The sequence below is a fragment of the Aphanomyces astaci genome (genome assembly GCF_000520075.1).
Source record: "Aphanomyces astaci strain APO3 unplaced genomic scaffold supercont1.3, whole genome shotgun sequence".
NCBI lineage: Eukaryota > Oomycota > Saprolegniomycetes > Saprolegniales > Verrucalvaceae > Aphanomyces > Aphanomyces astaci.
The window spans coordinates 997,574-1,016,129 of record NW_009798266.1 but is presented as its reverse complement, the minus strand read 5'-3'; the positions used below and the strand labels follow the sequence as shown (position 1 = coordinate 1,016,129).

General features: G+C 52.4%; 11 protein-coding genes across 16 annotated transcripts; 2 read left to right on the top strand and 9 right to left on the bottom strand.

Annotated features, from left to right (window-relative positions):
• Nucleotides 1-455: 455 nt before the first annotated feature.
• Nucleotides 456-1,916, bottom strand: H257_01927 (hypothetical protein). The gene is made up of 2 exons (XM_009825385.1): nt 1,414-1,916; nt 456-1,362 (listed from the first exon to the last, which is right to left on the bottom strand). The coding sequence occupies exons 1-2, from the start codon at nt 1,894-1,896 to the stop codon at nt 598-600; spliced, it is 1,248 nt and encodes a 415-aa protein (XP_009823687.1). The 5' UTR covers nt 1,897-1,916; the 3' UTR covers nt 456-597.
• Nucleotides 1,885-3,664, bottom strand: H257_01926 (hypothetical protein). Of its 6 annotated transcripts, none has more exons than XM_009825379.1 (9): nt 3,389-3,664; nt 3,172-3,336; nt 2,927-3,127; nt 2,835-2,883; nt 2,691-2,781; nt 2,445-2,646; nt 2,345-2,389; nt 2,221-2,295; nt 1,885-2,175 (listed from the first exon to the last, which is right to left on the bottom strand). In XM_009825379.1, exons 1-9 carry the CDS (start codon nt 3,476-3,478, stop codon nt 2,044-2,046), a joined length of 1,050 nt encoding a protein of 349 aa, XP_009823681.1. In that variant the 5' UTR covers nt 3,479-3,664; the 3' UTR covers nt 1,885-2,043. The 6 variants fall into 6 exon arrangements, with proteins under 6 accessions (XP_009823681.1, XP_009823685.1, XP_009823684.1 ...); XM_009825383.1 differs by having other exon boundaries at nt 2,927-3,099; XM_009825382.1 differs by having other exon boundaries at nt 3,172-3,664.
• A 131-nt stretch (nt 3,665-3,795) lies between these two features.
• Nucleotides 3,796-4,971, top strand: H257_01925 (hypothetical protein; the record flags this gene model as incomplete). Its single annotated transcript, XM_009825378.1, has 3 exons — nt 3,796-4,262; nt 4,323-4,724; nt 4,824-4,971. 3 exons carry the CDS (start codon nt 3,796-3,798, stop codon nt 4,969-4,971), a joined length of 1,017 nt encoding a protein of 338 aa, XP_009823680.1.
• Nucleotides 4,972-5,609: 638 nt separating this feature from the next.
• On the top strand, nt 5,610-7,635 carry H257_01924 (hypothetical protein). The gene is made up of 11 exons (XM_009825377.1): nt 5,610-5,783; nt 5,832-5,919; nt 5,965-6,100; nt 6,152-6,241; nt 6,297-6,441; nt 6,486-6,561; nt 6,614-6,740; nt 6,789-7,014; nt 7,062-7,158; nt 7,208-7,316; nt 7,376-7,635. The coding sequence occupies exons 1-11, from the start codon at nt 5,681-5,683 to the stop codon at nt 7,598-7,600; spliced, it is 1,422 nt and encodes a 473-aa protein (XP_009823679.1). The 5' UTR covers nt 5,610-5,680; the 3' UTR covers nt 7,601-7,635.
• Nucleotides 7,636-7,724: 89 nt separating this feature from the next.
• Nucleotides 7,725-8,723, bottom strand: H257_01923 (hypothetical protein). The gene has a single exon (XM_009825376.1). The coding sequence runs from the start codon at nt 8,697-8,699 to the stop codon at nt 7,770-7,772; it is 930 nt and encodes a 309-aa protein (XP_009823678.1). The 5' UTR covers nt 8,700-8,723; the 3' UTR covers nt 7,725-7,769.
• A 228-nt stretch (nt 8,724-8,951) lies between these two features.
• H257_01922 (hypothetical protein) lies at nt 8,952-12,254 on the bottom strand (the record flags this gene model as incomplete). Its single annotated transcript, XM_009825375.1, has 14 exons — nt 8,952-9,032; nt 9,474-9,612; nt 9,674-9,758; nt 9,799-9,988; nt 10,044-10,191; nt 10,248-10,332; nt 10,395-10,905; nt 10,950-11,076; nt 11,139-11,223; nt 11,276-11,445; nt 11,496-11,731; nt 11,819-11,954; nt 12,017-12,101; nt 12,143-12,254. The coding sequence occupies 14 exons, from the start codon at nt 12,252-12,254 to the stop codon at nt 8,952-8,954; spliced, it is 2,190 nt and encodes a 729-aa protein (XP_009823677.1).
• A 133-nt stretch (nt 12,255-12,387) lies between these two features.
• On the bottom strand, nt 12,388-14,191 carry H257_01921 (hypothetical protein). Its single transcript, XM_009825374.1, has 5 exons — nt 13,759-14,191; nt 13,588-13,696; nt 12,966-13,527; nt 12,822-12,896; nt 12,388-12,744 (listed from the first exon to the last, which is right to left on the bottom strand). Exons 1-5 carry the CDS (start codon nt 14,167-14,169, stop codon nt 12,429-12,431), a joined length of 1,473 nt encoding a protein of 490 aa, XP_009823676.1. The 5' UTR covers nt 14,170-14,191; the 3' UTR covers nt 12,388-12,428.
• Nucleotides 14,192-14,450: 259 nt separating this feature from the next.
• On the bottom strand, nt 14,451-14,855 carry H257_01920 (hypothetical protein; the record flags this gene model as incomplete). The annotated part of the gene is made up of 1 exon (XM_009825373.1): nt 14,451-14,855. The coding sequence occupies one exon, from the start codon at nt 14,853-14,855 to the stop codon at nt 14,451-14,453; it is 405 nt and encodes a 134-aa protein (XP_009823675.1).
• A 476-nt stretch (nt 14,856-15,331) lies between these two features.
• H257_01919 (protein RarD) lies at nt 15,332-16,336 on the bottom strand (the record flags this gene model as incomplete). Its single annotated transcript, XM_009825372.1, has 1 exon — nt 15,332-16,336. The coding sequence occupies one exon, from the start codon at nt 16,334-16,336 to the stop codon at nt 15,332-15,334; it is 1,005 nt and encodes a 334-aa protein (XP_009823674.1).
• Nucleotides 16,337-17,495: 1,159 nt separating this feature from the next.
• Nucleotides 17,496-17,927, bottom strand: H257_01918 (hypothetical protein; the record flags this gene model as incomplete). The annotated part of the gene is made up of 1 exon (XM_009825371.1): nt 17,496-17,927. One exon carries the CDS (start codon nt 17,925-17,927, stop codon nt 17,496-17,498), a length of 432 nt encoding a protein of 143 aa, XP_009823673.1.
• Nucleotides 17,928-18,044: 117 nt separating this feature from the next.
• Nucleotides 18,045-18,402, bottom strand: H257_01917 (ubiquitin-like protein 5). The gene has a single exon (XM_009825370.1). The coding sequence runs from the start codon at nt 18,354-18,356 to the stop codon at nt 18,135-18,137; it is 222 nt and encodes a 73-aa protein (XP_009823672.1). The 5' UTR covers nt 18,357-18,402; the 3' UTR covers nt 18,045-18,134.
• Between the last annotated feature and the right edge of the window lie 154 nt (nt 18,403-18,556).

Below are 18,556 nucleotides of genomic sequence, written 5' to 3'. Positions count from 1 at the left end.
CGAAGGTCCACGGGCACATGCTTGCCTTGGCCCAACTTTTCACGGAGGCGAGCCTTTTGGGTTTGGTTGTACACGGTCAACACACGCGCGATGGATCGTCGGACGAGTTTGATCTTGGCCAGCTTGGAGGCAGCGCCGCCGGTCACCTTGGCCACGCGGAGCTACAGCCACGATCGTTCAGTTGAGCTCCTTGCTGTATCTGTGCTTACCTGGGCCAATTCTTGCTGAAAGTCATCGAGTTCGGCAAGGAGTTCGGACTTGGTCTTGGTGCGCAATTCGTGAGCCTTGATTTGGACTACGCGTCAGTGAGTCAGCAACGCGAACATGGACGGAATCCTTGCCCCCTACCCATGACGATGGACTTGGTGATTCCCTCTGAATTTGAAAAAGCAAGGGCAATCCTGCACCAAAGGTTTCCACCAATCACAGCACGCTGGTCAAAATAGTCCGAGAAGGCAGTTTCAGAATGCTGGTCATTTTTTACGTTTGGTTGCTGTTCATGAATTGTCAAAGATCGACACCCCTCCCCCGAAACCCAAACAATAGTACCAGTACTTCGACGTATTAACGTCAGAAATACCTTATCCGTTGCCTAAACTATGAATAAATGACAATTGCTGCGAGTACCATGCTTGCACCAATCGAGGCTACATGGTGCAAGCCGCTATTTCGTGGCGCGTTAGGAGGCAAGGTGGTGGGAGCTGGCAGATTGGCCATGAACGGCGGAATCCCCTCGGCAAACGATCGGCACACTGCCACGACGTGGTCGCCACTGCCGGGGATGGTAGTGGACGGAACGATGAAGCTCTTGCCCTTGAGCTCAAACGTTACACTGGGCTTGCCATACACTCGAAAAAAGTACTCGCCAAACGTGCCGTAGGCCAAGTACAGTTTGCTGGCCGGCTGCGCGTTATACAACACCCCAGTGGCCTTCAAGATCGAGTCTTGCATGGTCGCACCGAGCGCAGTAAACTTGTCGTTGAACGGGGCGTCGGGGGTGTTGGTGGTGCTGCCAAACGGGGTCAAGAGCAGGCCGGCGTAGCTGTGGACATCGATGGCCCCAACCACTTCGGGGTGAGACTGGAGCCATGTGTGGATGCCCACGGTTTCAGGCTCGCTGTACGGCGCTGAACCGGGGTATGTGAGGCTAGACTTGAGCGTGGGCACGAGATTAAACACAGAAAGGGGGCCGTAGTTTCGGTTGAGGTCGACCCCACTCTGGCTCGAGTCTCCGACGGCGTCGTACGGAATGTTGGCACCCAATGGATTCACGTTCTTCCGGCGCAAGCGTTCGACGGTCGTCCACGTCGCCACGTACCCGTCAAGGTTGACAATCGGAACAAACACCCAGTCGTACGGGAGCTATCATTACAAGAAGCCTCAATCGAAGTCGGACAAAATGAACGAACGTACCGGTGTGTTCTTGGTAACAAAGTCGTCAACAAGGCTAGCGATGGCGTAGACAGTGGCGGGGGCTGTGATCCATTCGCGAGCGTGCATCATGCTGAGCACGACGATGGTCGAGTGGTTGGAGGAGGGAGCCGACGACAGTTTGTACGCTGGGATCGGCCGGCCTACAAACGTTTTCGAAATCGTAAACTTGGTCAGCGTGTTGTTCGGGGTGCGAGCCACCATCGTGTCCAAGAACTCGAAGATTTGGTCCTGCGGCCGGAAACACGCAAAGAACGACGACGAGGTGAACTGGCCTGGCACGAACTGGCTGGTCAGATATGGCGCGGCCTCTTGTTGGCACGCCGCGGCGGCGACCACATCTGGGTTCTGGCTTTGTACAACAGCAACGCAGGCAGCTGCCACGACCGTCCACAGAGTAAATGATGCCATGACGATTCCACGAAGTGCTTGTGCGTAAATATTTGTGCTCGTCGAAAAACGCATGCCATTGGTGCAAAACCGTGCGCGTTCGATGCGTTTCACACACAAACTTCGATATAAAAGAGGTCAAAATATCCAGATGTCACTTTATTGACGCCTGAATGCACTACAAAAACCTGCAGAATGATTGTATTTGTAGATGACGCCTTGTTATGGAATTGTTGAAGGCACACCCGCATCCATGTGCCCTGACAATTCCTGAAAGGGCGCAGCAAGAATCGCCAATATCGCAGCGAAGTCATCTGTGCTTTCGTTTTGCGGTGTCTGCGCCGTACACAGGGTCTACACGGACAGAGTTTTGAGGTATGAATGCAAAATGCCACGTACCTCCACTTCGCGTAACAGGTCAAAGTAGTGCTTGCGCTCGGACAAAATGACAGACACATCGGCTTGCAACGTATCCTATTCCAAACAGTAACGACATTGCCTCAACCGAAGACTTGGCCATTACCAAGTCTTTGATCCGACCATGCAATTCAGCTTCCAACGACGCATTCTGCACTCAAACATGTACCCATCAAACAAGCACAAAGCGACTGAAGAAACTCCACCAGCAACTGCAGCAACGCTTGTGTTCGATGTAACTTGTTCTTGGACGCAGCCGTCGTTTGCTTGGTTTCAACGCGTGCCTTGGTTTTCGTCGTTCCCGATGACTTTGCAACAGGTGGAGCACCCTTTGCCGGTGGCGGTTGGAGACTTCGAACGATACACGTGGCATGCTGCAGCGCGGCTGACGTGTGAACCCACGAGTGTCTAAAGTGCAATGTGAATGGGGCGACTGGCTAATTAGTTCCTACTCCACTTCGTGCAAGCAAGTAGTGACGACGTCGCCTGTGGTAGAAGCTGCGCTGTCGTCGGATAGAGGGATATCGTTGTTGCTTTCTTCGACTATACCATGGGCGATCAAATCAGGACGACGATTTCCTTCGTGAATGAGATACCGTGGTCGGGTTGTGGCAATGCGTCCTCCATGCTTTGACGAAAGAGTCCCTGCAACATGATGAGTCATTAGTTAGCCATTGGACGAACGTACGTTCCGCATGCTAAACTTAGGGATCAAGTTTAGGTTCACGGCGGCATCGCCAGACTTTTGCAATATCTGCTCGCGGCGGGCATAGGCGTTGCCAAGCCGCATGGCGTCGGGGTACGTGCGGTGGACGTAGTCGTGCACCCAGTGCAAGAACTCAAAATGTTCTTGAAACACACCTTTGACCAACTTTTTGATGGCCATTTCCTTTGACAATGGATGGGATAGGTGCACGAGCAGGTACTTTGTACCTTTTGCACGCCACATGCGTCGAGAGCTCTCTGCAGAAGCTTGAGGTTGCGCTCGTATTCAGGCTGCACTTGCGCGTGGAAGTTCACTTGCTGCAATGGGACTTTGCCAGGGTACAGAATGTCAAACACCTGGCAGTACGCAATGCCGTCCGCCAAATGCTCGATCTATTGCGTGGGTAGTATGATTAGCCATGACTAGCGTGAAGACATGTCTTGCTTTGGTGTAATCGGTTTCGAGGAACTCATTCAACCAACTCAACAGCTCGAACCGGCCGATGCCTCGCGCCTTCAATTTACGGATCGCCATGTGATCCGACGACAAGATTTCTACCTCGAAAGGTCGCGAAGGGTATCCGGATAAATATTGGTGTTGTGGCCTGGTAAGAAAGTGCTGAAAATGCAATGGCAATGCATCCTGCCAGTGTTTAAGAGCTTTCGAGTCTCATGAGAATGCTGTCGCTCATTGCACTTACGATTCGCCATGGGATGTGGCATTCACACCAGGCAAATGATGACTTTGATGCGCTATTGTTGTGTGATCGGAGTATTACCGCAACTTGATTGGACGGGGCTGACCAATCCTAGAGCCCGATTTTGGCCTCACAAATTTTTGGCAAGATCATAATGGCGTTGCCTCTGTACGTCGCTGCAGCGGCGGCTGTCCTTGTACCAGCGGCTGGCCTCTTGCATCTATTTGGTCCTGGACACGAAGATGCATCTGAACGCACGTTGGTGGCCCCTCTCGCCGACGAAGTGGCGTTACAGGCCAAGTTCAAACACGAAACTGGTCGTCTTCAATCCCAGCCAGTTCGAGTGTACACCCAGTACTATTTCCCGAAGCAGGCCACTCCCAAGGGGGTTGTGATCTGCCTCCATGGGATCTACGCTCACAGCGGTGGGCTTACTCTCCTCTACGAAAACTTGCTGAACCGTGGCTACGTCGTGGGGGCGCTGGATTTCCGCGGGTTTGGCCGAAGCGCCGGTCGATTTGGTTACATTGATGTGTTTTCAAACTACGTGGACGATGTACTGGCATTCTTGGAAGCCACGCGAGTCCAATTCCCAGGCCAAAAGGTGTTTGTTATCGGCATGTAAGTCGTACACACCCTCACCTTTTTCTTGGATCCCTGATCTCAAGTGCCGACATGTAGCTCCATGGGGGGACTAGTTCTCTTGCATACGTTGCTTCGAGCCCGCCACGGATTGATCGACGGGGCCGTCCTCCATGCGCCCCCCGTCCTTCTTGCCGACGGAGTGCGACCCCCCGCCATCGTGGAAACGGTTTGTCGAGTGCTGGTGAAGGTGTTGCCAAAGCTGCCAGCGATTCCGACACATGGCGCCGCCCGAGCCAACAGCAACGAGGTGGCGAGCGCCGTGGAAGCTTCCAAGCAATTGGACGACCTGTTTTACAAAGGCCGTCTTCGCCTCGGCACTGCCTTGAACATGCTGCAAGCGACGCTGGACATTCAGACGCAGTACCACAAGATTGATACGCCCTTTGTCTTGATCCATGGCGACAACGACCGCGTGTGTGCGTACGCAGGCTCCAAAAGGTACGGAACTCTATCTAGTACCTACTACTTAGTACCTAGTACCTAGTACCGAGTACCTATTGGACTTTGACGTGTGTCATGTATGGTGGTCGTGCATAGGTTGTTCGCGGCGGCAGCGTCGACGGACAAACAGCTGATTACGATCCCGCAAGGGGAACACAATTTACTCAAGGAACCAGAACGATTCCGGCGACAGTACTTGCATCACATTGGTACTTGGCTCGATGGGCGTTGTCAAGTCGACTGAAATTGCATGTCAGAGTGAAATCTACTAGTAAAGCTCAGACTTTTTCGGGTCAGTACAGGAATGAATTATATTTTGATACGTCGAAGATTTGTTTCGCTGTGACTTCTACAGTGATTGTTCACTATGTAAGCCCCGTCACAGCTCCAATGACATCGACGTAAGACTACCGGTACTGACACTTCACCTTCGACGTAAGACTACCGGTACTGTAGTTCAAACCAGAGTAGTCGACTGCCAGGACGATTTGTGCCTAGTGTTCGACGCCTCAACGCGATCACACGACGGCTGCACCAAGAGAGGGCGTAAGGATGGCTAGCAGTGGGGAGATGACTACTATGACGGAGGCTAGGGTCATCTCCTTCATCATTACCGTTGTCATCGCCCTGGGATCATCGTCGCTATGGACGGCGTTGCTAACTCTCAGTGACTTAAGTCCGTCGACATATTAAGGGACATGATCCTTGCAATACCGCTACGACAAGTGGTTGTTTACTCCGGAGTACGGATCTCCGAGTAGTAGTGGGTTGTAACGTGATGGTGCTTGACCCGGTACTTAACTGTTGGCAATAACTGTCGTATCGCATGTTACAGTTAACGTTATACGTGGCAACACACCGTTGTAAGGACATTTCACGGGCGTGCATAATTGTTGCTGCCGTTGTAGTACACGACAACGGTCGTTGATGGCATTTGCACTTCAGCGCGCGGGATGAGAACTGGGTGCGTGTCGTGGGTGTCACCCGACCGATTTCCATGGTGGCCAGCCTACGTGTGCGATCCGTCCAAGGTGGACCCTGCCATGCACAACCTGAGTAGAGTAAAACCCCATGGATATCATGCCATTCACATCATCCTTGTAGAGTCCACGCGAGCGCGAAAGAACATCGTCACACAAGCATTAGATAACCATTCGTTGTCGATTGTATATTATTTCGGAACGCACGACTTGTACGTCCGTGCCATGGGATGATGGTGATGCTCACGTGCTTCTAGCGGCCTCCTCAAATCTGCCAACCTGCGTGAATGGGGAGGACCGGATCACGCTAAAATGTTGGGCATGCATCCGAGCTCGGCCAAGACTGAGCTCTGGGTGGTGACGAAGTTTTCTCTCGCCAAGCACGAAGCCGAGGTGGGCCACATTCAATGTAGTGTTTGCCTCATACATCCTTGAAATGCATAGATGTATTTGGCTCAGTGCGCTTTAGGCAAGGACGTCTTGCCGTACTTGAACGTAGAACATGAAGAGGATGAACCCGAATTGACTGTCCAGGTATGCGACCTCGTACAATGAGGGTTAAGTTGATGCTTTGTCGTGTTCTCAATAGGGGAACGAGGTCATCCCATCAAACCCCCCAGACCCCAGTACCGCCTACGGGTCTGTCGGATGGGCGATCACCGATGGGTTCCCCTTCCTCCCTGTTCGAGTATTAGACCCCACACTAGTCCAGACGGACCCGTCCTCCCAAGATGGTAAGTTCGCCTTGTTGTCGTCCGTAAGGCATCTCTTTTTCTAGAAATCGAGAGCGTGCAGAGGGCCACCGAAGCGCCGCACATCTTTCACTTGGTCTTCGTGTTCGGGCGATGCAAACTGTAACAAAGGAATCTCGCGGAGACGAATGTACATTTCCTCGTACTGGTTTAGGTATTGCGTCGAAACCATCCACCCGTGGGGCGGGCCGCGACACGCTGACTTTGCGAGAGGGTTCCCTACAAACCTTCGCAACCCGCAGCATCTACTGATGCTGCCCACAGCATTGAAGGATGCACAGGTTGGTTACTTGCTTCGTTATTGGCACTAATCACAACTTGTCCTCCAGAGATATCTCGAGAATACGACGCCATCATCGCCGTCGCCCCAAAGACCTGCACCGACGGCTCAAGCAAGGTTGACGTCGCCATCTCCACGACCATCACCCGCCCAAGATCCCGGCCAGAAGGAGTCGGTGACAGGGGCGATGGGGTGGGCAGAGCAACCTCGTGGGTATTGGGTGCCAGTGTTCCTGTGCGATCCCATGCAACTGGACCACCAAACCATCGCATTCAGTAAGTGTGTCCAACTTGCGATAGTTCCTTAGCCAAACGCAATCTAGGTGGAGCAGGGGACCACCTGACCTTTGAAGATTTGGAAGGGGCGCAAACTTTCCCCAACGTTTTCCGGATTGCGTACCGTTTTGACCAAGAACAGTTGTATGTCCCTCCAACTCCCCCCTTGACGTGACGTGGCTGTCGTCTATAGTTGGAAGTTGCCGCAAGGGGGCAAAGTGACTCCGTGGACAGGGAAGCTCCACAAGGCGCACGTTCAAGCGTGTAAGCGCACAAACCCGAGTGCATTTAAAAAAGCCCAGGTCTGCTGAAGTATTTCTGTGGTGTGCAAAGTCGCTCTAACCTAAATGAGATGGGTTAGAAATTTGTGTTGGATGCGCGGGGACATCCCAACGAAACTTGTGTCCCCTACAAGACCAATACAAAGCGAACGTCGGCAAGCCGAACAAAGCGACAACCCCCCTCGTCGTCTGGGCGAGCGCGCCGCGAAAAACTGTCCCGTAGTTCAAGCGCCATCGACGACAACGCGTTACTAGGGAGGATTGACATTTCGATTGACAACATGGAGGGGTTAGACGATGAGTAAAATAACATTACATATTAATTGTTACATTCTTTTCATCAGCGGTACTTGGATGCGAATGCTGTAGGACAGACCCCACGGAAGTGCACTTGTCACTTATGAGCATGTCACCACCACCTCTCGGGTCGCATTATTGAATACATGTCTAACCATGTTACACGGAGCAACTTTTTTATTGCTTTTCACCTGTAGCTACAACAAATTGGATGTACTTGTTGTGCGCGCACACAGCCAAGAATTCGCCCACGACCTCAAACTTCTCAAAGCCGGCTTCCACACCCCATTGCTCCAATACGTGACGCTGGCGTTGGACAAACTGCGCAAACCCCACGAGCACTTGGTCCAGCGGCTCGATGTGAACGTTTACAAACCCCGTATCGGCCCAGTTGGCGCGGTATTGCTCCAATGTCTTTAGGTTCTCAAACGGAATTCCTGTCATGGACAGCAACCCTCGCAACTGGACATGTTGCAGCCCTGTCCACGTCAACACTTCATCTGCGACGACAACGTCAACCAGACCCAGCACACCACCCGAGGCCAGCAGCGCAAATGCTTCGGCCATGAACGACTCGCGGGTGACGAAATGATAGGCGGCGTCGCACGACACGATCTTGGTGACGGCGGAACTCGTCACATGTTCCGCAAGGCTGGATGCCGACCCAAGAGCAATTCGGATATGCGACGTCAGGCCAAACGACGTCACCAGTTGCGTGGCGCCAGCAACGTGCTCAGGTGTAATGTCGATCCCGACCACCTCGGACACGTTGAATGCGGTGTGCCACAGAACACATTGGTCGCCGCGACCACACCCGACATCCAAGACAACGTCATGGGGACTCAAGTTGACGGCATGACCCAGGCGAAGGGCCAGCTGTTCACACGCGGCAGGGTACGAGATGTCGTGAGATGTCCACAAGCCTAAGTTGATCCATGTCGACGACTTTGTAATGGGCGATTTGTGTTGCGTTAAGCAAGCCAACGTCGAGTCCAGTCGGAAGCCAGGCGACGATTGCTTTCGAGACTGCAGATAATGCACAACGTATCCCGCTAAGAAGCAGGCCGCCGGCACGGCTAGTACGGAAAGACTGGACGGGAGTAGCATGTTCGTTCCGCTGGTTGTTCAAATTGCACTATCCGGATACATATTGACATGTCCGGATAATGGTACTCGAAACAAAAAAGTTGTCGTTTTTGGCATCAATAATACTACGTGTATACTTAGAGTACGTGTATACTTCGAGTAGTACTGTATCGCAATCCGACGACGCTTTCTGATTCAATTATTAACCGATGGCTTCCTTAAGGACTGAAATCTAAGCTTTCGACATCGTCGTCGAGTACTTCATCGACTGCGTCAGTCTGCCGAGGCCTCTTCGTCGCCTTGGCCTTGCATTCCTCCTCGTCCTCGCGATCCAGCAATGCTGTTGTTTGGGTACTTTCAGTAACTCATTAGTGTTGCTTTGAAATTTACCTTTCAGAAGTTGAATTTGCTCGGAGCTGTACTTGAAGTCATCCGGCATCATTGGGCCTGCATTTTTCTCCAGGTGGTTATTCTTGTAATTTGTCGAATCGAAGTAACAATAACATGTCTCGTTTGTCAAGTTCAAGCAGCAAGATCAGGCTTCAGGGCTATTCCTACCTTTGCCAGTATCAACATTGCTTGGAGCACTCGCCGTAACCTTATCTTGGTCGGCATTGTCGATGTCGTTCACAATTTTATGGACAAATGGAGCATTTGTTGACTTCGCCGAGATCCCGCAAAGTTTGCTGGGCTGATAATTATATTGTTTTGGCAAAGTTTGCGAATTTGGAAGGGTGTCGTGAAATATCTAAAAATTCCTTCCATGATACCGAGTAAAGAAAGTGAGTACATAACCTTGACTTCGTCCACTGCATCCATAAACGAGTTCCAAATGCTGTCATCCGCCACGGGGGATTCAGCATATCCTTGTAAAAGTGACTCGTGGTCGTCGCACTTCCACAATTTGAGTGTGCCTCGAATGGAATGGATCACGCTACAACAGCACCAGTCGTCGCTTTTGAATCCCATTGCAGTCACAATCTAGGTTCACGTACAACGAGTGGAGGCCAAAGTAGTACACAAGCCAGCAGTTGGGTCCTTGTTGGCGAGCAGTGATCACGAGTTGTTGTGGCACGCGTCCTAAACACTCAGTCATTAGTTACGATGGAGAGACGACAACCTGCGAGCTTCTTCGGGGAGCCCCAAGGGTCGCACAAGTATCCCGGCATCCACGGGTGGTCCTTGGTGAGAGCCCACACGAGGCATTCCTTGGGCAGCAGCGGGACTTCTGGCTCGGTCACATCTGGATCCAGGTCCGACGGAACCATGTACGGCAGCACACGGGTGACAGCGCTTGTGGCTAGAAATTCCTACAACACATATCTCTTTCAATACGAGTGATTGAGTGTCCTATTGTTGACACACCTTTACTTCCGCCATTGCATTCTGGAACTGCGCGCGTGTTCGCTCGGTAACGTTGCATTCAACTGGCGGGGGGCCACAAGCTAGTGTTTCGTGGTCAGGACCGTTCCATGGCTTGAGACTGCCATGTCGGGTGGCATGCTGACGGCCCCTACAACCCCCATTGAGCGCGAGGAAATAGGACCATGATGTCATGAAAATACATACAAGTCGTGGCGACCGAAAAAGTAGACCAACTTGAACACATCTTGGTTCGTTTTGGCAATGTCCAGATCCACTTTGTGTGCTCTCCCTGCCACACACCACCATGAACGGTGAAATCCCCCCCCAAAGCAGACAATAGGGGGGACGTACCCAAAAGAAACAAATGGGGGCGCAATCGAAGCGGGTCACAGACGTACCCAGGCCACCACGGACAGTTCTTGCGCTTGGCCCATACCAAGTACGCATTGGAGGTCCGAGGCCTCGAGTGCCCCGTTACCATTGGAATGACCAAGTACTCGTACAGTTGCCTGGGGGGACTTGAGCGGTCAACACAAGGCTTTTTTATGGCACGGGATACCACTATCACGTCGTCACGACGGCTGGTTGTATTGCGGGGGGGTGAAGGTGACATGACACGTTTCGGCTCGATCGGACTTCTCAGTTCGTCAGTTGGTGGCGTGCTGCTCGTTGCAACTTCCACCACTTTGACTGCGTTGTGCGGGAATAAAGGGGGCTCGGCAATGTCAACGTCCGACCCCGACTCGTTGGTGTACGTCTCGTCGTCGCCCATGTCGTCCCACACATCCCCTTTGTCCGCCGAAATCCGGGCGTTTTCGGATTCAGATTCGTACGGTCGAGCAGAGTTTGAAGCTACAAACGCCTGTCCCAACCATATGAGAAGTGGAACCCACAATCAAAACTTACCTCGGCATCTTCGACGCCCAACGCTACACCGTCCAAATCTTCATCGTCCAGCCACGTTTGGTACAGGTACGCGTCGTGGTTGGCACCGTTCCAGGGCTCGATTTGGCCTTTCGATTTGATCACACCACTTCAAAAGCACAACATACTCCGGAGTAAGAAACAAGCAACAATCTGGTAAGAAGTCGTTACAAAGTTCGCGCGCCGAAGTAGTACACCACCGAAATGGTCCTAGGGTGCGTTGCGGCAATTTCCAAGATGCGCGCATTGACACGACCTGGAGATGCACAGTGTCCATGGATAATATTGACGATAAGCACAACGCGTACCTAAATTCTGCACTCCCGGGTCAAGTTCTGACGGATTACAGACGAACACTGGCAACCATGGGTCGACAAACACCTCCGTTTTGGCCCAGCACACGGAGTTCACGGGAACTTGCTTTAACGCCACCGATTCGCCAAGCCACCGCTTGCGCGGCTCGGGTGTTGAGACCCGGCTACGACAAAGTGAATCGCGCATGGTTACAATACATCAAGTAGGACGTACGGCACTATGGTTTTGCGACGACGGCGATCGATATTGCCGTTGTTGGTTAGGGCGGGGGGAGAGGGGGACGAGGGGGCCGATGTCGTAGGAACGTCGTCGTCCGAGTCCACGACAATTGTCACGACTCTGGGTGCCTTTTTGAAGGGGACAACGGCAACGTGGTTGCCTGCAAAGTTGTAGTCTGCTGATGTCAGCTCTGGCAGCACGCGTTCAGCTGGGTCTGTAACAACGAAGTCCTAACGTTGCGTACATCAACCACTGCCGCCCCGTGGTTTGTCCAAGTTGAATTAACAACAAACCAGGCACGAGAGGAGATTGCGTACCGTGGCCTCGCGCACGGCGTGGGACAGCAGCAAGGCTGTCTGGTCGTCGGAACAAGCTCGGGACGGGAACCCCTTGGTGTACGCTAGGTGTTGCGAGTGGAGCCAAGGTTTCACTTGGGTAGCTTTGTGCAGCCCACTACGTGTCAAGTCACATATATATATAATATATATATAATGGCACATGTTTAACGGCCGTACAAGTCGTGGGAACCGAAGTAGTAGGCGAGACGCTGGGGCTTGGGCGATGCTTTCGCTTGCGCTAGGATGTCCTGGAACTTCCCATCTGCCACGACATTGAAATCTCCACATAACGTTCCAACCTACCCGTTGCCTTGAACAGTGGACTAATCTTGGCCGGGTCGAGAAGATATAGTGGCCACCACGGGTACCCCCTTAGCAAGCCCCAGCCGACATAATCCAGCGGCGGCGCGACCATGTAGATGTAATGACAAAGTGCAAAGTGCCGCCAGGATGTGAAATTCAATTGTCCACCTAACTGTCACTTGTGTGTGTATGTGTGGGATGCGCGTCATGTGTGCCAGTTGGAGCGACAGACGTTGATCGGGACATGGCGGCAAACGAGGGTGTATGTACATAGTAGTAGGCTAAGTTAGGAAATGTTGGCGGGTTTAAACACGTTGAACCCGTCCGCGGCCGTACTAACCAAGAGCCCGGGGCACTGGGGGTGGAAGTGCAGTTCCTTGATGTCCGTCTGCCCTTGGTGGATGAACAGCAGCTGCGGCGGCACGTCCAACTTGGCTGTGGTCACGTTCGCGGCGGCTTCCGCGTCCTCTTCGACCGACATGTCCCAGATTGAGATTTGGTTGTCTGCCCCGGATACCGCCAGCATCGATTCGTCCGTGGGGTGCCACTCGATCGACGTCACGGGCGCCGTGTGGTACCGGAAATGCGCCACAGGACTATCCCTACATCCCCCCCACAAAAGACACACTCATGTCAGTACGAACGAACGATAAGCAATGGCAAGATGAAGTAGTCGTACGCTTGGAATTTGCGAAAGTCCCAGATCTTGAACGACCCGTCGTCGGACCCGGATGCCATGAGGTGGGCCACGTTGCTAGACACGAAATATCATGTGAGTAGATTGTCAGCCGCGAACAAACGCCAAGGGCAAAGTCGTTGGTACCGGTTCCACGTGATCACGTTCACGTCTTGTTCGTGCGCTTCGACGCTGAGCATGGACCGCGCCTTGGTGCGGACGTCCCAGATGCGTACCGTCTTGTCCGCCGAGCACGACGCGAACACTGTGGCTTCGGTGGGGCTCCACTGCAAATCTTCTACGGACGCCGTGTGCCCCGTAAACGGCACCTTGTCCACCACCCACGACGCGCCGTTGTTGACCCAGTGGTAAATGTACTTGGAGCAGTCGCCTGTGAGCAGCGACCCGGCTGTGACAGGCGACCAGTCCATCGCAAACCCTTCGTCCGCGTGCCCTGTAAAGGTAAACACGGGCGGCGCTTGGGCGTTCAGTCCGGCGGGGTTCTTGCCGTCCAGGGACTGCAGCTGCTTGGCAATGTCGTAAATGTGCACGCGCTTCGTGTCCGACCACGTGGCGACGATGTTGGAGCTCTGGGGCATGGCGCGGATGCGGTTGACGCCGCCGCGGTGGTCGATGGAGCGCGACTCGAGCACCGGATCGCCTTCTTCGTCGTCGTCGTCCGAGTCGTCGTCAGAATTGTCATCGGCGTCTGCATGTGATCATCAGATAACGCTATTATGCGCAATTCTGGCTACGGAGGACTCCTTACCGTTGCTATGTTTGGTTTTGTGCAGTTCGGACATTTTCATGACGGTGATCTTGTTGTCCGCGGCCTTGGGCGCTTGGGAACCGGCCACGACGTAGATCGTCATGGGAAACTAAATTGTGGTGAGCACGTACGTCGTGGAGAACGACCAATGGTTCATGTATTTGTATGTACCTTGGTGCGGCACGCGCCCAGGTTGTCCTTGATGATGTCCAAACTCAGCGATGGCCATTCCGCAGTCATCGCGTAGTACAGGTCGTATGCTGACGCGTCGTAGTCCAAGACTTCGTCTTCGCCGAGCTTTTCGACGTTGGGCAGCCACACCTTTGTGGGCGCTTCGACCTCGTCGTCGTCGTTTTGGAGAGGCGGTCGGTTCCCAGAGTCCACGTCCATGTCGTTTTCGTCATCGCCGTCGTCGACGATCTCCTCGTCGCTTTCCGACACCATCTCCTCGTCTTCTAGGTCGTCGCCATAGGGATCTTCAAAGACCAAGTCTTCGCCTTCGCTGTCATCAGCGGCGTTGGCCGCCACATGGTCATTGCGAGACTTCTTGGACGTCGGGTGCGTTTCAATGCCGCGCTTCATCTTTCAAAAATGACGACTGCTTTTTGACCTTTCGTGCATTTGAATGGAGAGGAAAGACCCGACCTGTATAATCGGATACTCTATATCGAGTGCTACGGGTTTACCCTCTTTAATCGCATATGTGACAAGTATTTGCTTCTATAGGATAGACACTTCAAGTTTGAACAAAAACACGAATTTTCACATGTCAGTTGACTTCGGGCAGACGCGCATGTAGATATGTAGGCCTGCCCTCCATTGTAACGCCATACACGAAGCTATAGTGATGGGTGGTGGTGGAATTAAGGTGCCGCGTCTACATTTTCTTTCTTGGCGGCGTCAAACTCGCGCTTGCGGAGCAAGTTGTCGCTGCTCAGGGTTTGCTGGTCCAACGCAGCCTTTTCTTGTGCACGTCCGTGGCTCATCTTGAACACAATCAACTTCTCGTAAAATATATCCCCGCGGTCAGCCCTACGTTCTGCTGATGTTCCCGCCGCCGCTTTATCCACTGTTGCTGCTTTGTCTTGTGTCCTGGCCTCCGCTTTAACGGCCATGTCGCTTCGAAGCCCACCAAAAGGAAGTGCGACTAACTCACGCCGTAAAAAGCGATCCATGGAGGGAGGCTTGACGTAGATCCGATGGCGAATGAGCCCGTAGGACACGACGCCGTTGGGGGTTGGGTCGACAGGTCGGAGGATGTTGGCCATGCTGCCAACAGCTACCAAAACACAGCACAAAACAGAAGCTTTTCGCATCGGAGCAATGGTTTAAAAGTGATTCTATCAGCTGCCTCATGCTGGTGATAGAATAGCCGTGGCCATTTTATTGCTTTCTTCACTTATCGCATACCACTCCGTCCCAAATCACTGACACGTTTGGACATTCTATTAGTTGTGGTACTATTCTACACTGTACAGGTCAAGCTTGCGTGGAATTTAAATCGATTTGATTGGCTACTTCAGATGAGCTCAAAATTATTAACCAATCAAAACCTTCTGAATGAAATTCAATCGATTGTGGATCGGTTTGGCTGGCGCGATTCGATTGCACCCCCTCCCCAAATTTGTATATCAAATCGACAATAGTATAAATCACAGACAGTACTAGAGAGTGTGAAACCTCATTGCTTTGAAGGCCAAAGATACAAGTTGTCAATAGTTAATAATATGTTAATACGGTTGGACTATTTGGTGATGGCGGGGGACTCGACCAAGCTGAAAGTACGGACTTTGCCGTCCATATTGTCAAAGCCACCATTTTCAACGTCCACCGTGTATTCGTCGCTATGTGGCGTGGCAATCCCCTTGTGTTTGTCCGCCAACGACTCCTTGTATGCCCAGTAGCTGTCGAGGCCAAACACTGCCATGGACACCCACAGGAAGAGGAACCCCGTCAACCTGGTCATGGAGAACGGTTCGTGGTACACCGCCACGCCTAAGATGAACTGGATCGTCGGCGTGAGGTTGGACATGAGCCCCATCACGTACAGCGGCGTGATCTGCATCGCGGCGACCAAGAGCAACACGGGGATGATCGTCATGATGCCTGTGCCCACGAGAAGCAGGTCGGTTTGCAGCAGCCCATGCGAGAACACACCCAACCCTTGGCTTTCCAGGATGATCGTACCAGCCAGGCAAAACGGAAACATGATGCCTGATTCGAGCGCCAGTCCATGCAACGGCGTCAGCGGCGCCTTTTTCTTGAACAAAGAGTAAATTCCGTCGCCAATGGTGAGGAGAATGGCCACCCATGGAAACTTGCCGTACGCGACCGCAAAGATGCCGACGCCAATGGTGGCCAGCGCAACTGACACCACTTGCCACCGACGCAGTTTTTCCTTGAGGAGACCCACCCCCACCACCACCATGGTCACGGGGTTGAGGAAGGCACCGAGGGACACCTCGAGGAGGTAGCCCGAGTTGACGGCCCAAATGAGCAGGACGGTGCTGGCGCCCATAGACATCCCTGACCCAGCGTACAGCAGAAAGTTGGATTTCGTGAACGCTTGTTTGTAAAACGATTTCGTTTGACCGCAGACGAGCACGAGGAGCATGGTTTCAGGAAACGTCCATGTGAAACGATGGAGGGCGATTTGAACGGCTGGCACGTTGTCCAGAGATTTGTAGTACACAGGCACGATGCCGAATAAGCAGAACGCGGAGATGCCAAAGACCACCCCCAGAGACATGTTGACGTGGCGGATGCAAGGCGAATTGGTTAATACAACAACGAATACGAATTGCCATCGGAGGCCCCCAGCTGGGGCAGTAGTTAGCCCAAGCCCAGCAACTGTCACATGGTCGCTTGCGTCGGTCTGGGGGTGCGACCTGATTGGACGAGGGAATCGTGCTGTCACATTTCTCAGGAAAAGCTGCGGTGGTCAGGTGGTCAGGGCTGCGTTGTGTGGCGATCGATCCATATGGTCGAACATTTTGTAATCAATCTCAATCGACTGGTCAAATCCTAGCGATCTCTGTGGCCTTGGCCATCACACGCATATCTTTACAGTAACAATTTGTAAACACTGCACATGCATGTGATTGCCCAATACTAGTATGCAATATGCAGGGTTCGATGCGACGTATCCACGTAAAGGTCCCAAGGGATAACGACATAGACACGTACTTCTTTTGATTTGACATTTGCTGCTTCCAATTACCTCCAAGGGCAGCGTCACAGTATCGATTAGCGTTGTCTGGGAATCAAGAACGCCGCGACGCGGTGACCGTGGGGCCAAAGGTACAACTAAGTTAGTAGGGGGGGCCGTGTGAACTTGCCACAATGCGTAAATATGATAGGTTCAGATCCGATACAAATCCCAAGTATACACTGTATGTACTACGACGACTTCACATGCGACAACCATACCATGTTTACCGATTTCCAGCAAGCGATTTCGCACTCGATTACGAATACGAGATGTGCCACGACACCGTTTTGTATTCACACTGTCACATGCCAGCTAGCCACACAGTCCACGTCGCCCACAAACCACGTTTTATGACCCAAATTGTCAAAGTAACGTTTGGTCGAGGAGAATGTACATAGAAGGATACCAATGCAGAGTTGACATGGACTGACTCGATGTATCAGCCTGCAAGTTGTGCATCTTGCCCCACAGTTACATATCAGGTAGGGGTGCAGCCGATTTTGGTGAAATGCTCTAGGCTGCGACGAGGGTGTTACCATACTAGTATAGCAAACGACTTCACAAACGCGAACGCCATAACGCTAGTGTGAGTCTATTCAACACATGACTTATTCGAAGATGTTAGCTGAAGGCGGGTCCAGGTGGTGTTGTCACTTGAACTCCAAAGAGCTGTTGCAGTGCAGCTGTGGCAAGCGCCTCAAATGCCATGGAAGCCACCAGGGGGGGTGTTCATGAGGCCATAGCCGAGTTCGTGACCCAGCACGCCCCCCCCTAAGCCACCGACATTCCCAAGCGGGGACGACGACTGCAGTGCAAAGTTGTTGTCGGAAGGTAGGACAGCTTGCTCGCCGCCAATACCGATACCTCCAAGCATCCCGACATTATTCCCTCCCAGGACGTTTTCGTACGGACTCGACGCAGTTCCAGTGCTTCGCTGGCCGCTGGTCGTGTCTTGGCTCCCACGCTCGTAGTTGTAACTGGTGTGAGAGTCCACTGGAACGTTGCCAGACATCGGAACGAACTCCTTGGCGGTGCTCTGGGGAACGCCAGATCGAAATACCTTGGTGGCGCCTTCGACGTGACCCCAAGCGACAACGCACAGCAAGACAACGAGAACGTGGCTAACCATAGTCTTGTGTAGTTGATCCAACAATGGAAAATGATCGATTCTGAATGGAGGCACTATCACATGCGTTCGGTCTCTGGATAATCGAGACCACAACTTGTGATTGCAAGCTGTAGAACAGGCGCAAGTAAACGAGGCATGTCTGTCCTAGCGAGTATATTGAAGGGGTTTATGTAGATCGATGCAGGGACAGCAGCAAGCCTCGCCGACTTATGTGTAGTATAGCTCGAGGCCCATGCCATCATGGATTTCGTAGTCTTCGAGTGTGATGTGGTCTTTGTAGATGGTGTACCATTTCTGGATGCGAATCTTTTCCGGGCGGGTTCCCACCTGCGCCGCGACGAGCTTCTTCAGGTCACCCACGGTGTCATCTTCGTTGCATTTCACCCGGATCTTCTTGCCCAAGCGGTCGTTCAGGATCACCTCAATCATCACGACGAGATAGATGGTTCTTCGATTCTGCCATTCATGATCAGCTCGATTAAGTGCGCAAGAAATATATTATTGTCATCATATTATTCTTCCTGGGGAACTTTTTCATATATTTTTCTAGTTCTACGTGTTACTACAGTTGTAAAACACAGAAATATTTCAAAAAGAACCCTCTAAAGATTAATATTTCCACATTAAGT

Coding starts and splice junctions, on each gene's coding strand:
- H257_01927 (XM_009825385.1), bottom strand. CDS start 1,896: ATGCGTTTTTCGACGAGCACAAATATTTACGCACAAGCACTTCGTGGA. Junction 1,363..1,413: donor TTGTTACCAAGAACACACCG/GTACGTTCGTTC, acceptor TTGTAATGATAG/CTCCCGTACGACTGGGTGTT.
- H257_01926 (XM_009825379.1), bottom strand. CDS start 3,478: ATGGCGATCCGTAAATTGAAGGCGCGAGGCATCGGCCGGTTCGAGCTG. Junction 3,337..3,388: donor TCGAAACCGATTACACCAAA/GCAAGACATGTC, acceptor CCCACGCAATAG/ATCGAGCATTTGGCGGACGG. Junction 2,647..2,690: donor ACTTGCTTGCACGAAGTGGA/GTAGGAACTAAT, acceptor ATTGCACTTTAG/ACACTCGTGGGTTCACACGT.
- H257_01924 (XM_009825377.1), top strand. CDS start 5,681: ATGAGAACTGGGTGCGTGTCGTGGGTGTCACCCGACCGATTTCCATGG. Junction 5,784..5,831: donor CCCTGCCATGCACAACCTGA/GTAGAGTAAAAC, acceptor TCATCCTTGTAG/AGTCCACGCGAGCGCGAAAG. Junction 6,562..6,613: donor GTGTTCGGGCGATGCAAACT/GTAACAAAGGAA, acceptor GTACTGGTTTAG/GTATTGCGTCGAAACCATCC.
- H257_01923 (XM_009825376.1), bottom strand. CDS start 8,699: ATGCTACTCCCGTCCAGTCTTTCCGTACTAGCCGTGCCGGCGGCCTGC.
- H257_01921 (XM_009825374.1), bottom strand. CDS start 14,169: ATGAAGCGCGGCATTGAAACGCACCCGACGTCCAAGAAGTCTCGCAAT. Junction 12,897..12,965: donor AACGTGATCACGTGGAACCG/GTACCAACGACT, acceptor TTTCGTGTCTAG/CAACGTGGCCCACCTCATGG. Junction 12,745..12,821: donor GACTTTCGCAAATTCCAAGC/GTACGACTACTT, acceptor GGGGGGATGTAG/GGATAGTCCTGTGGCGCATT.
- H257_01917 (XM_009825370.1), bottom strand. CDS start 18,356: ATGATTGAGGTGATCCTGAACGACCGCTTGGGCAAGAAGATCCGGGTG.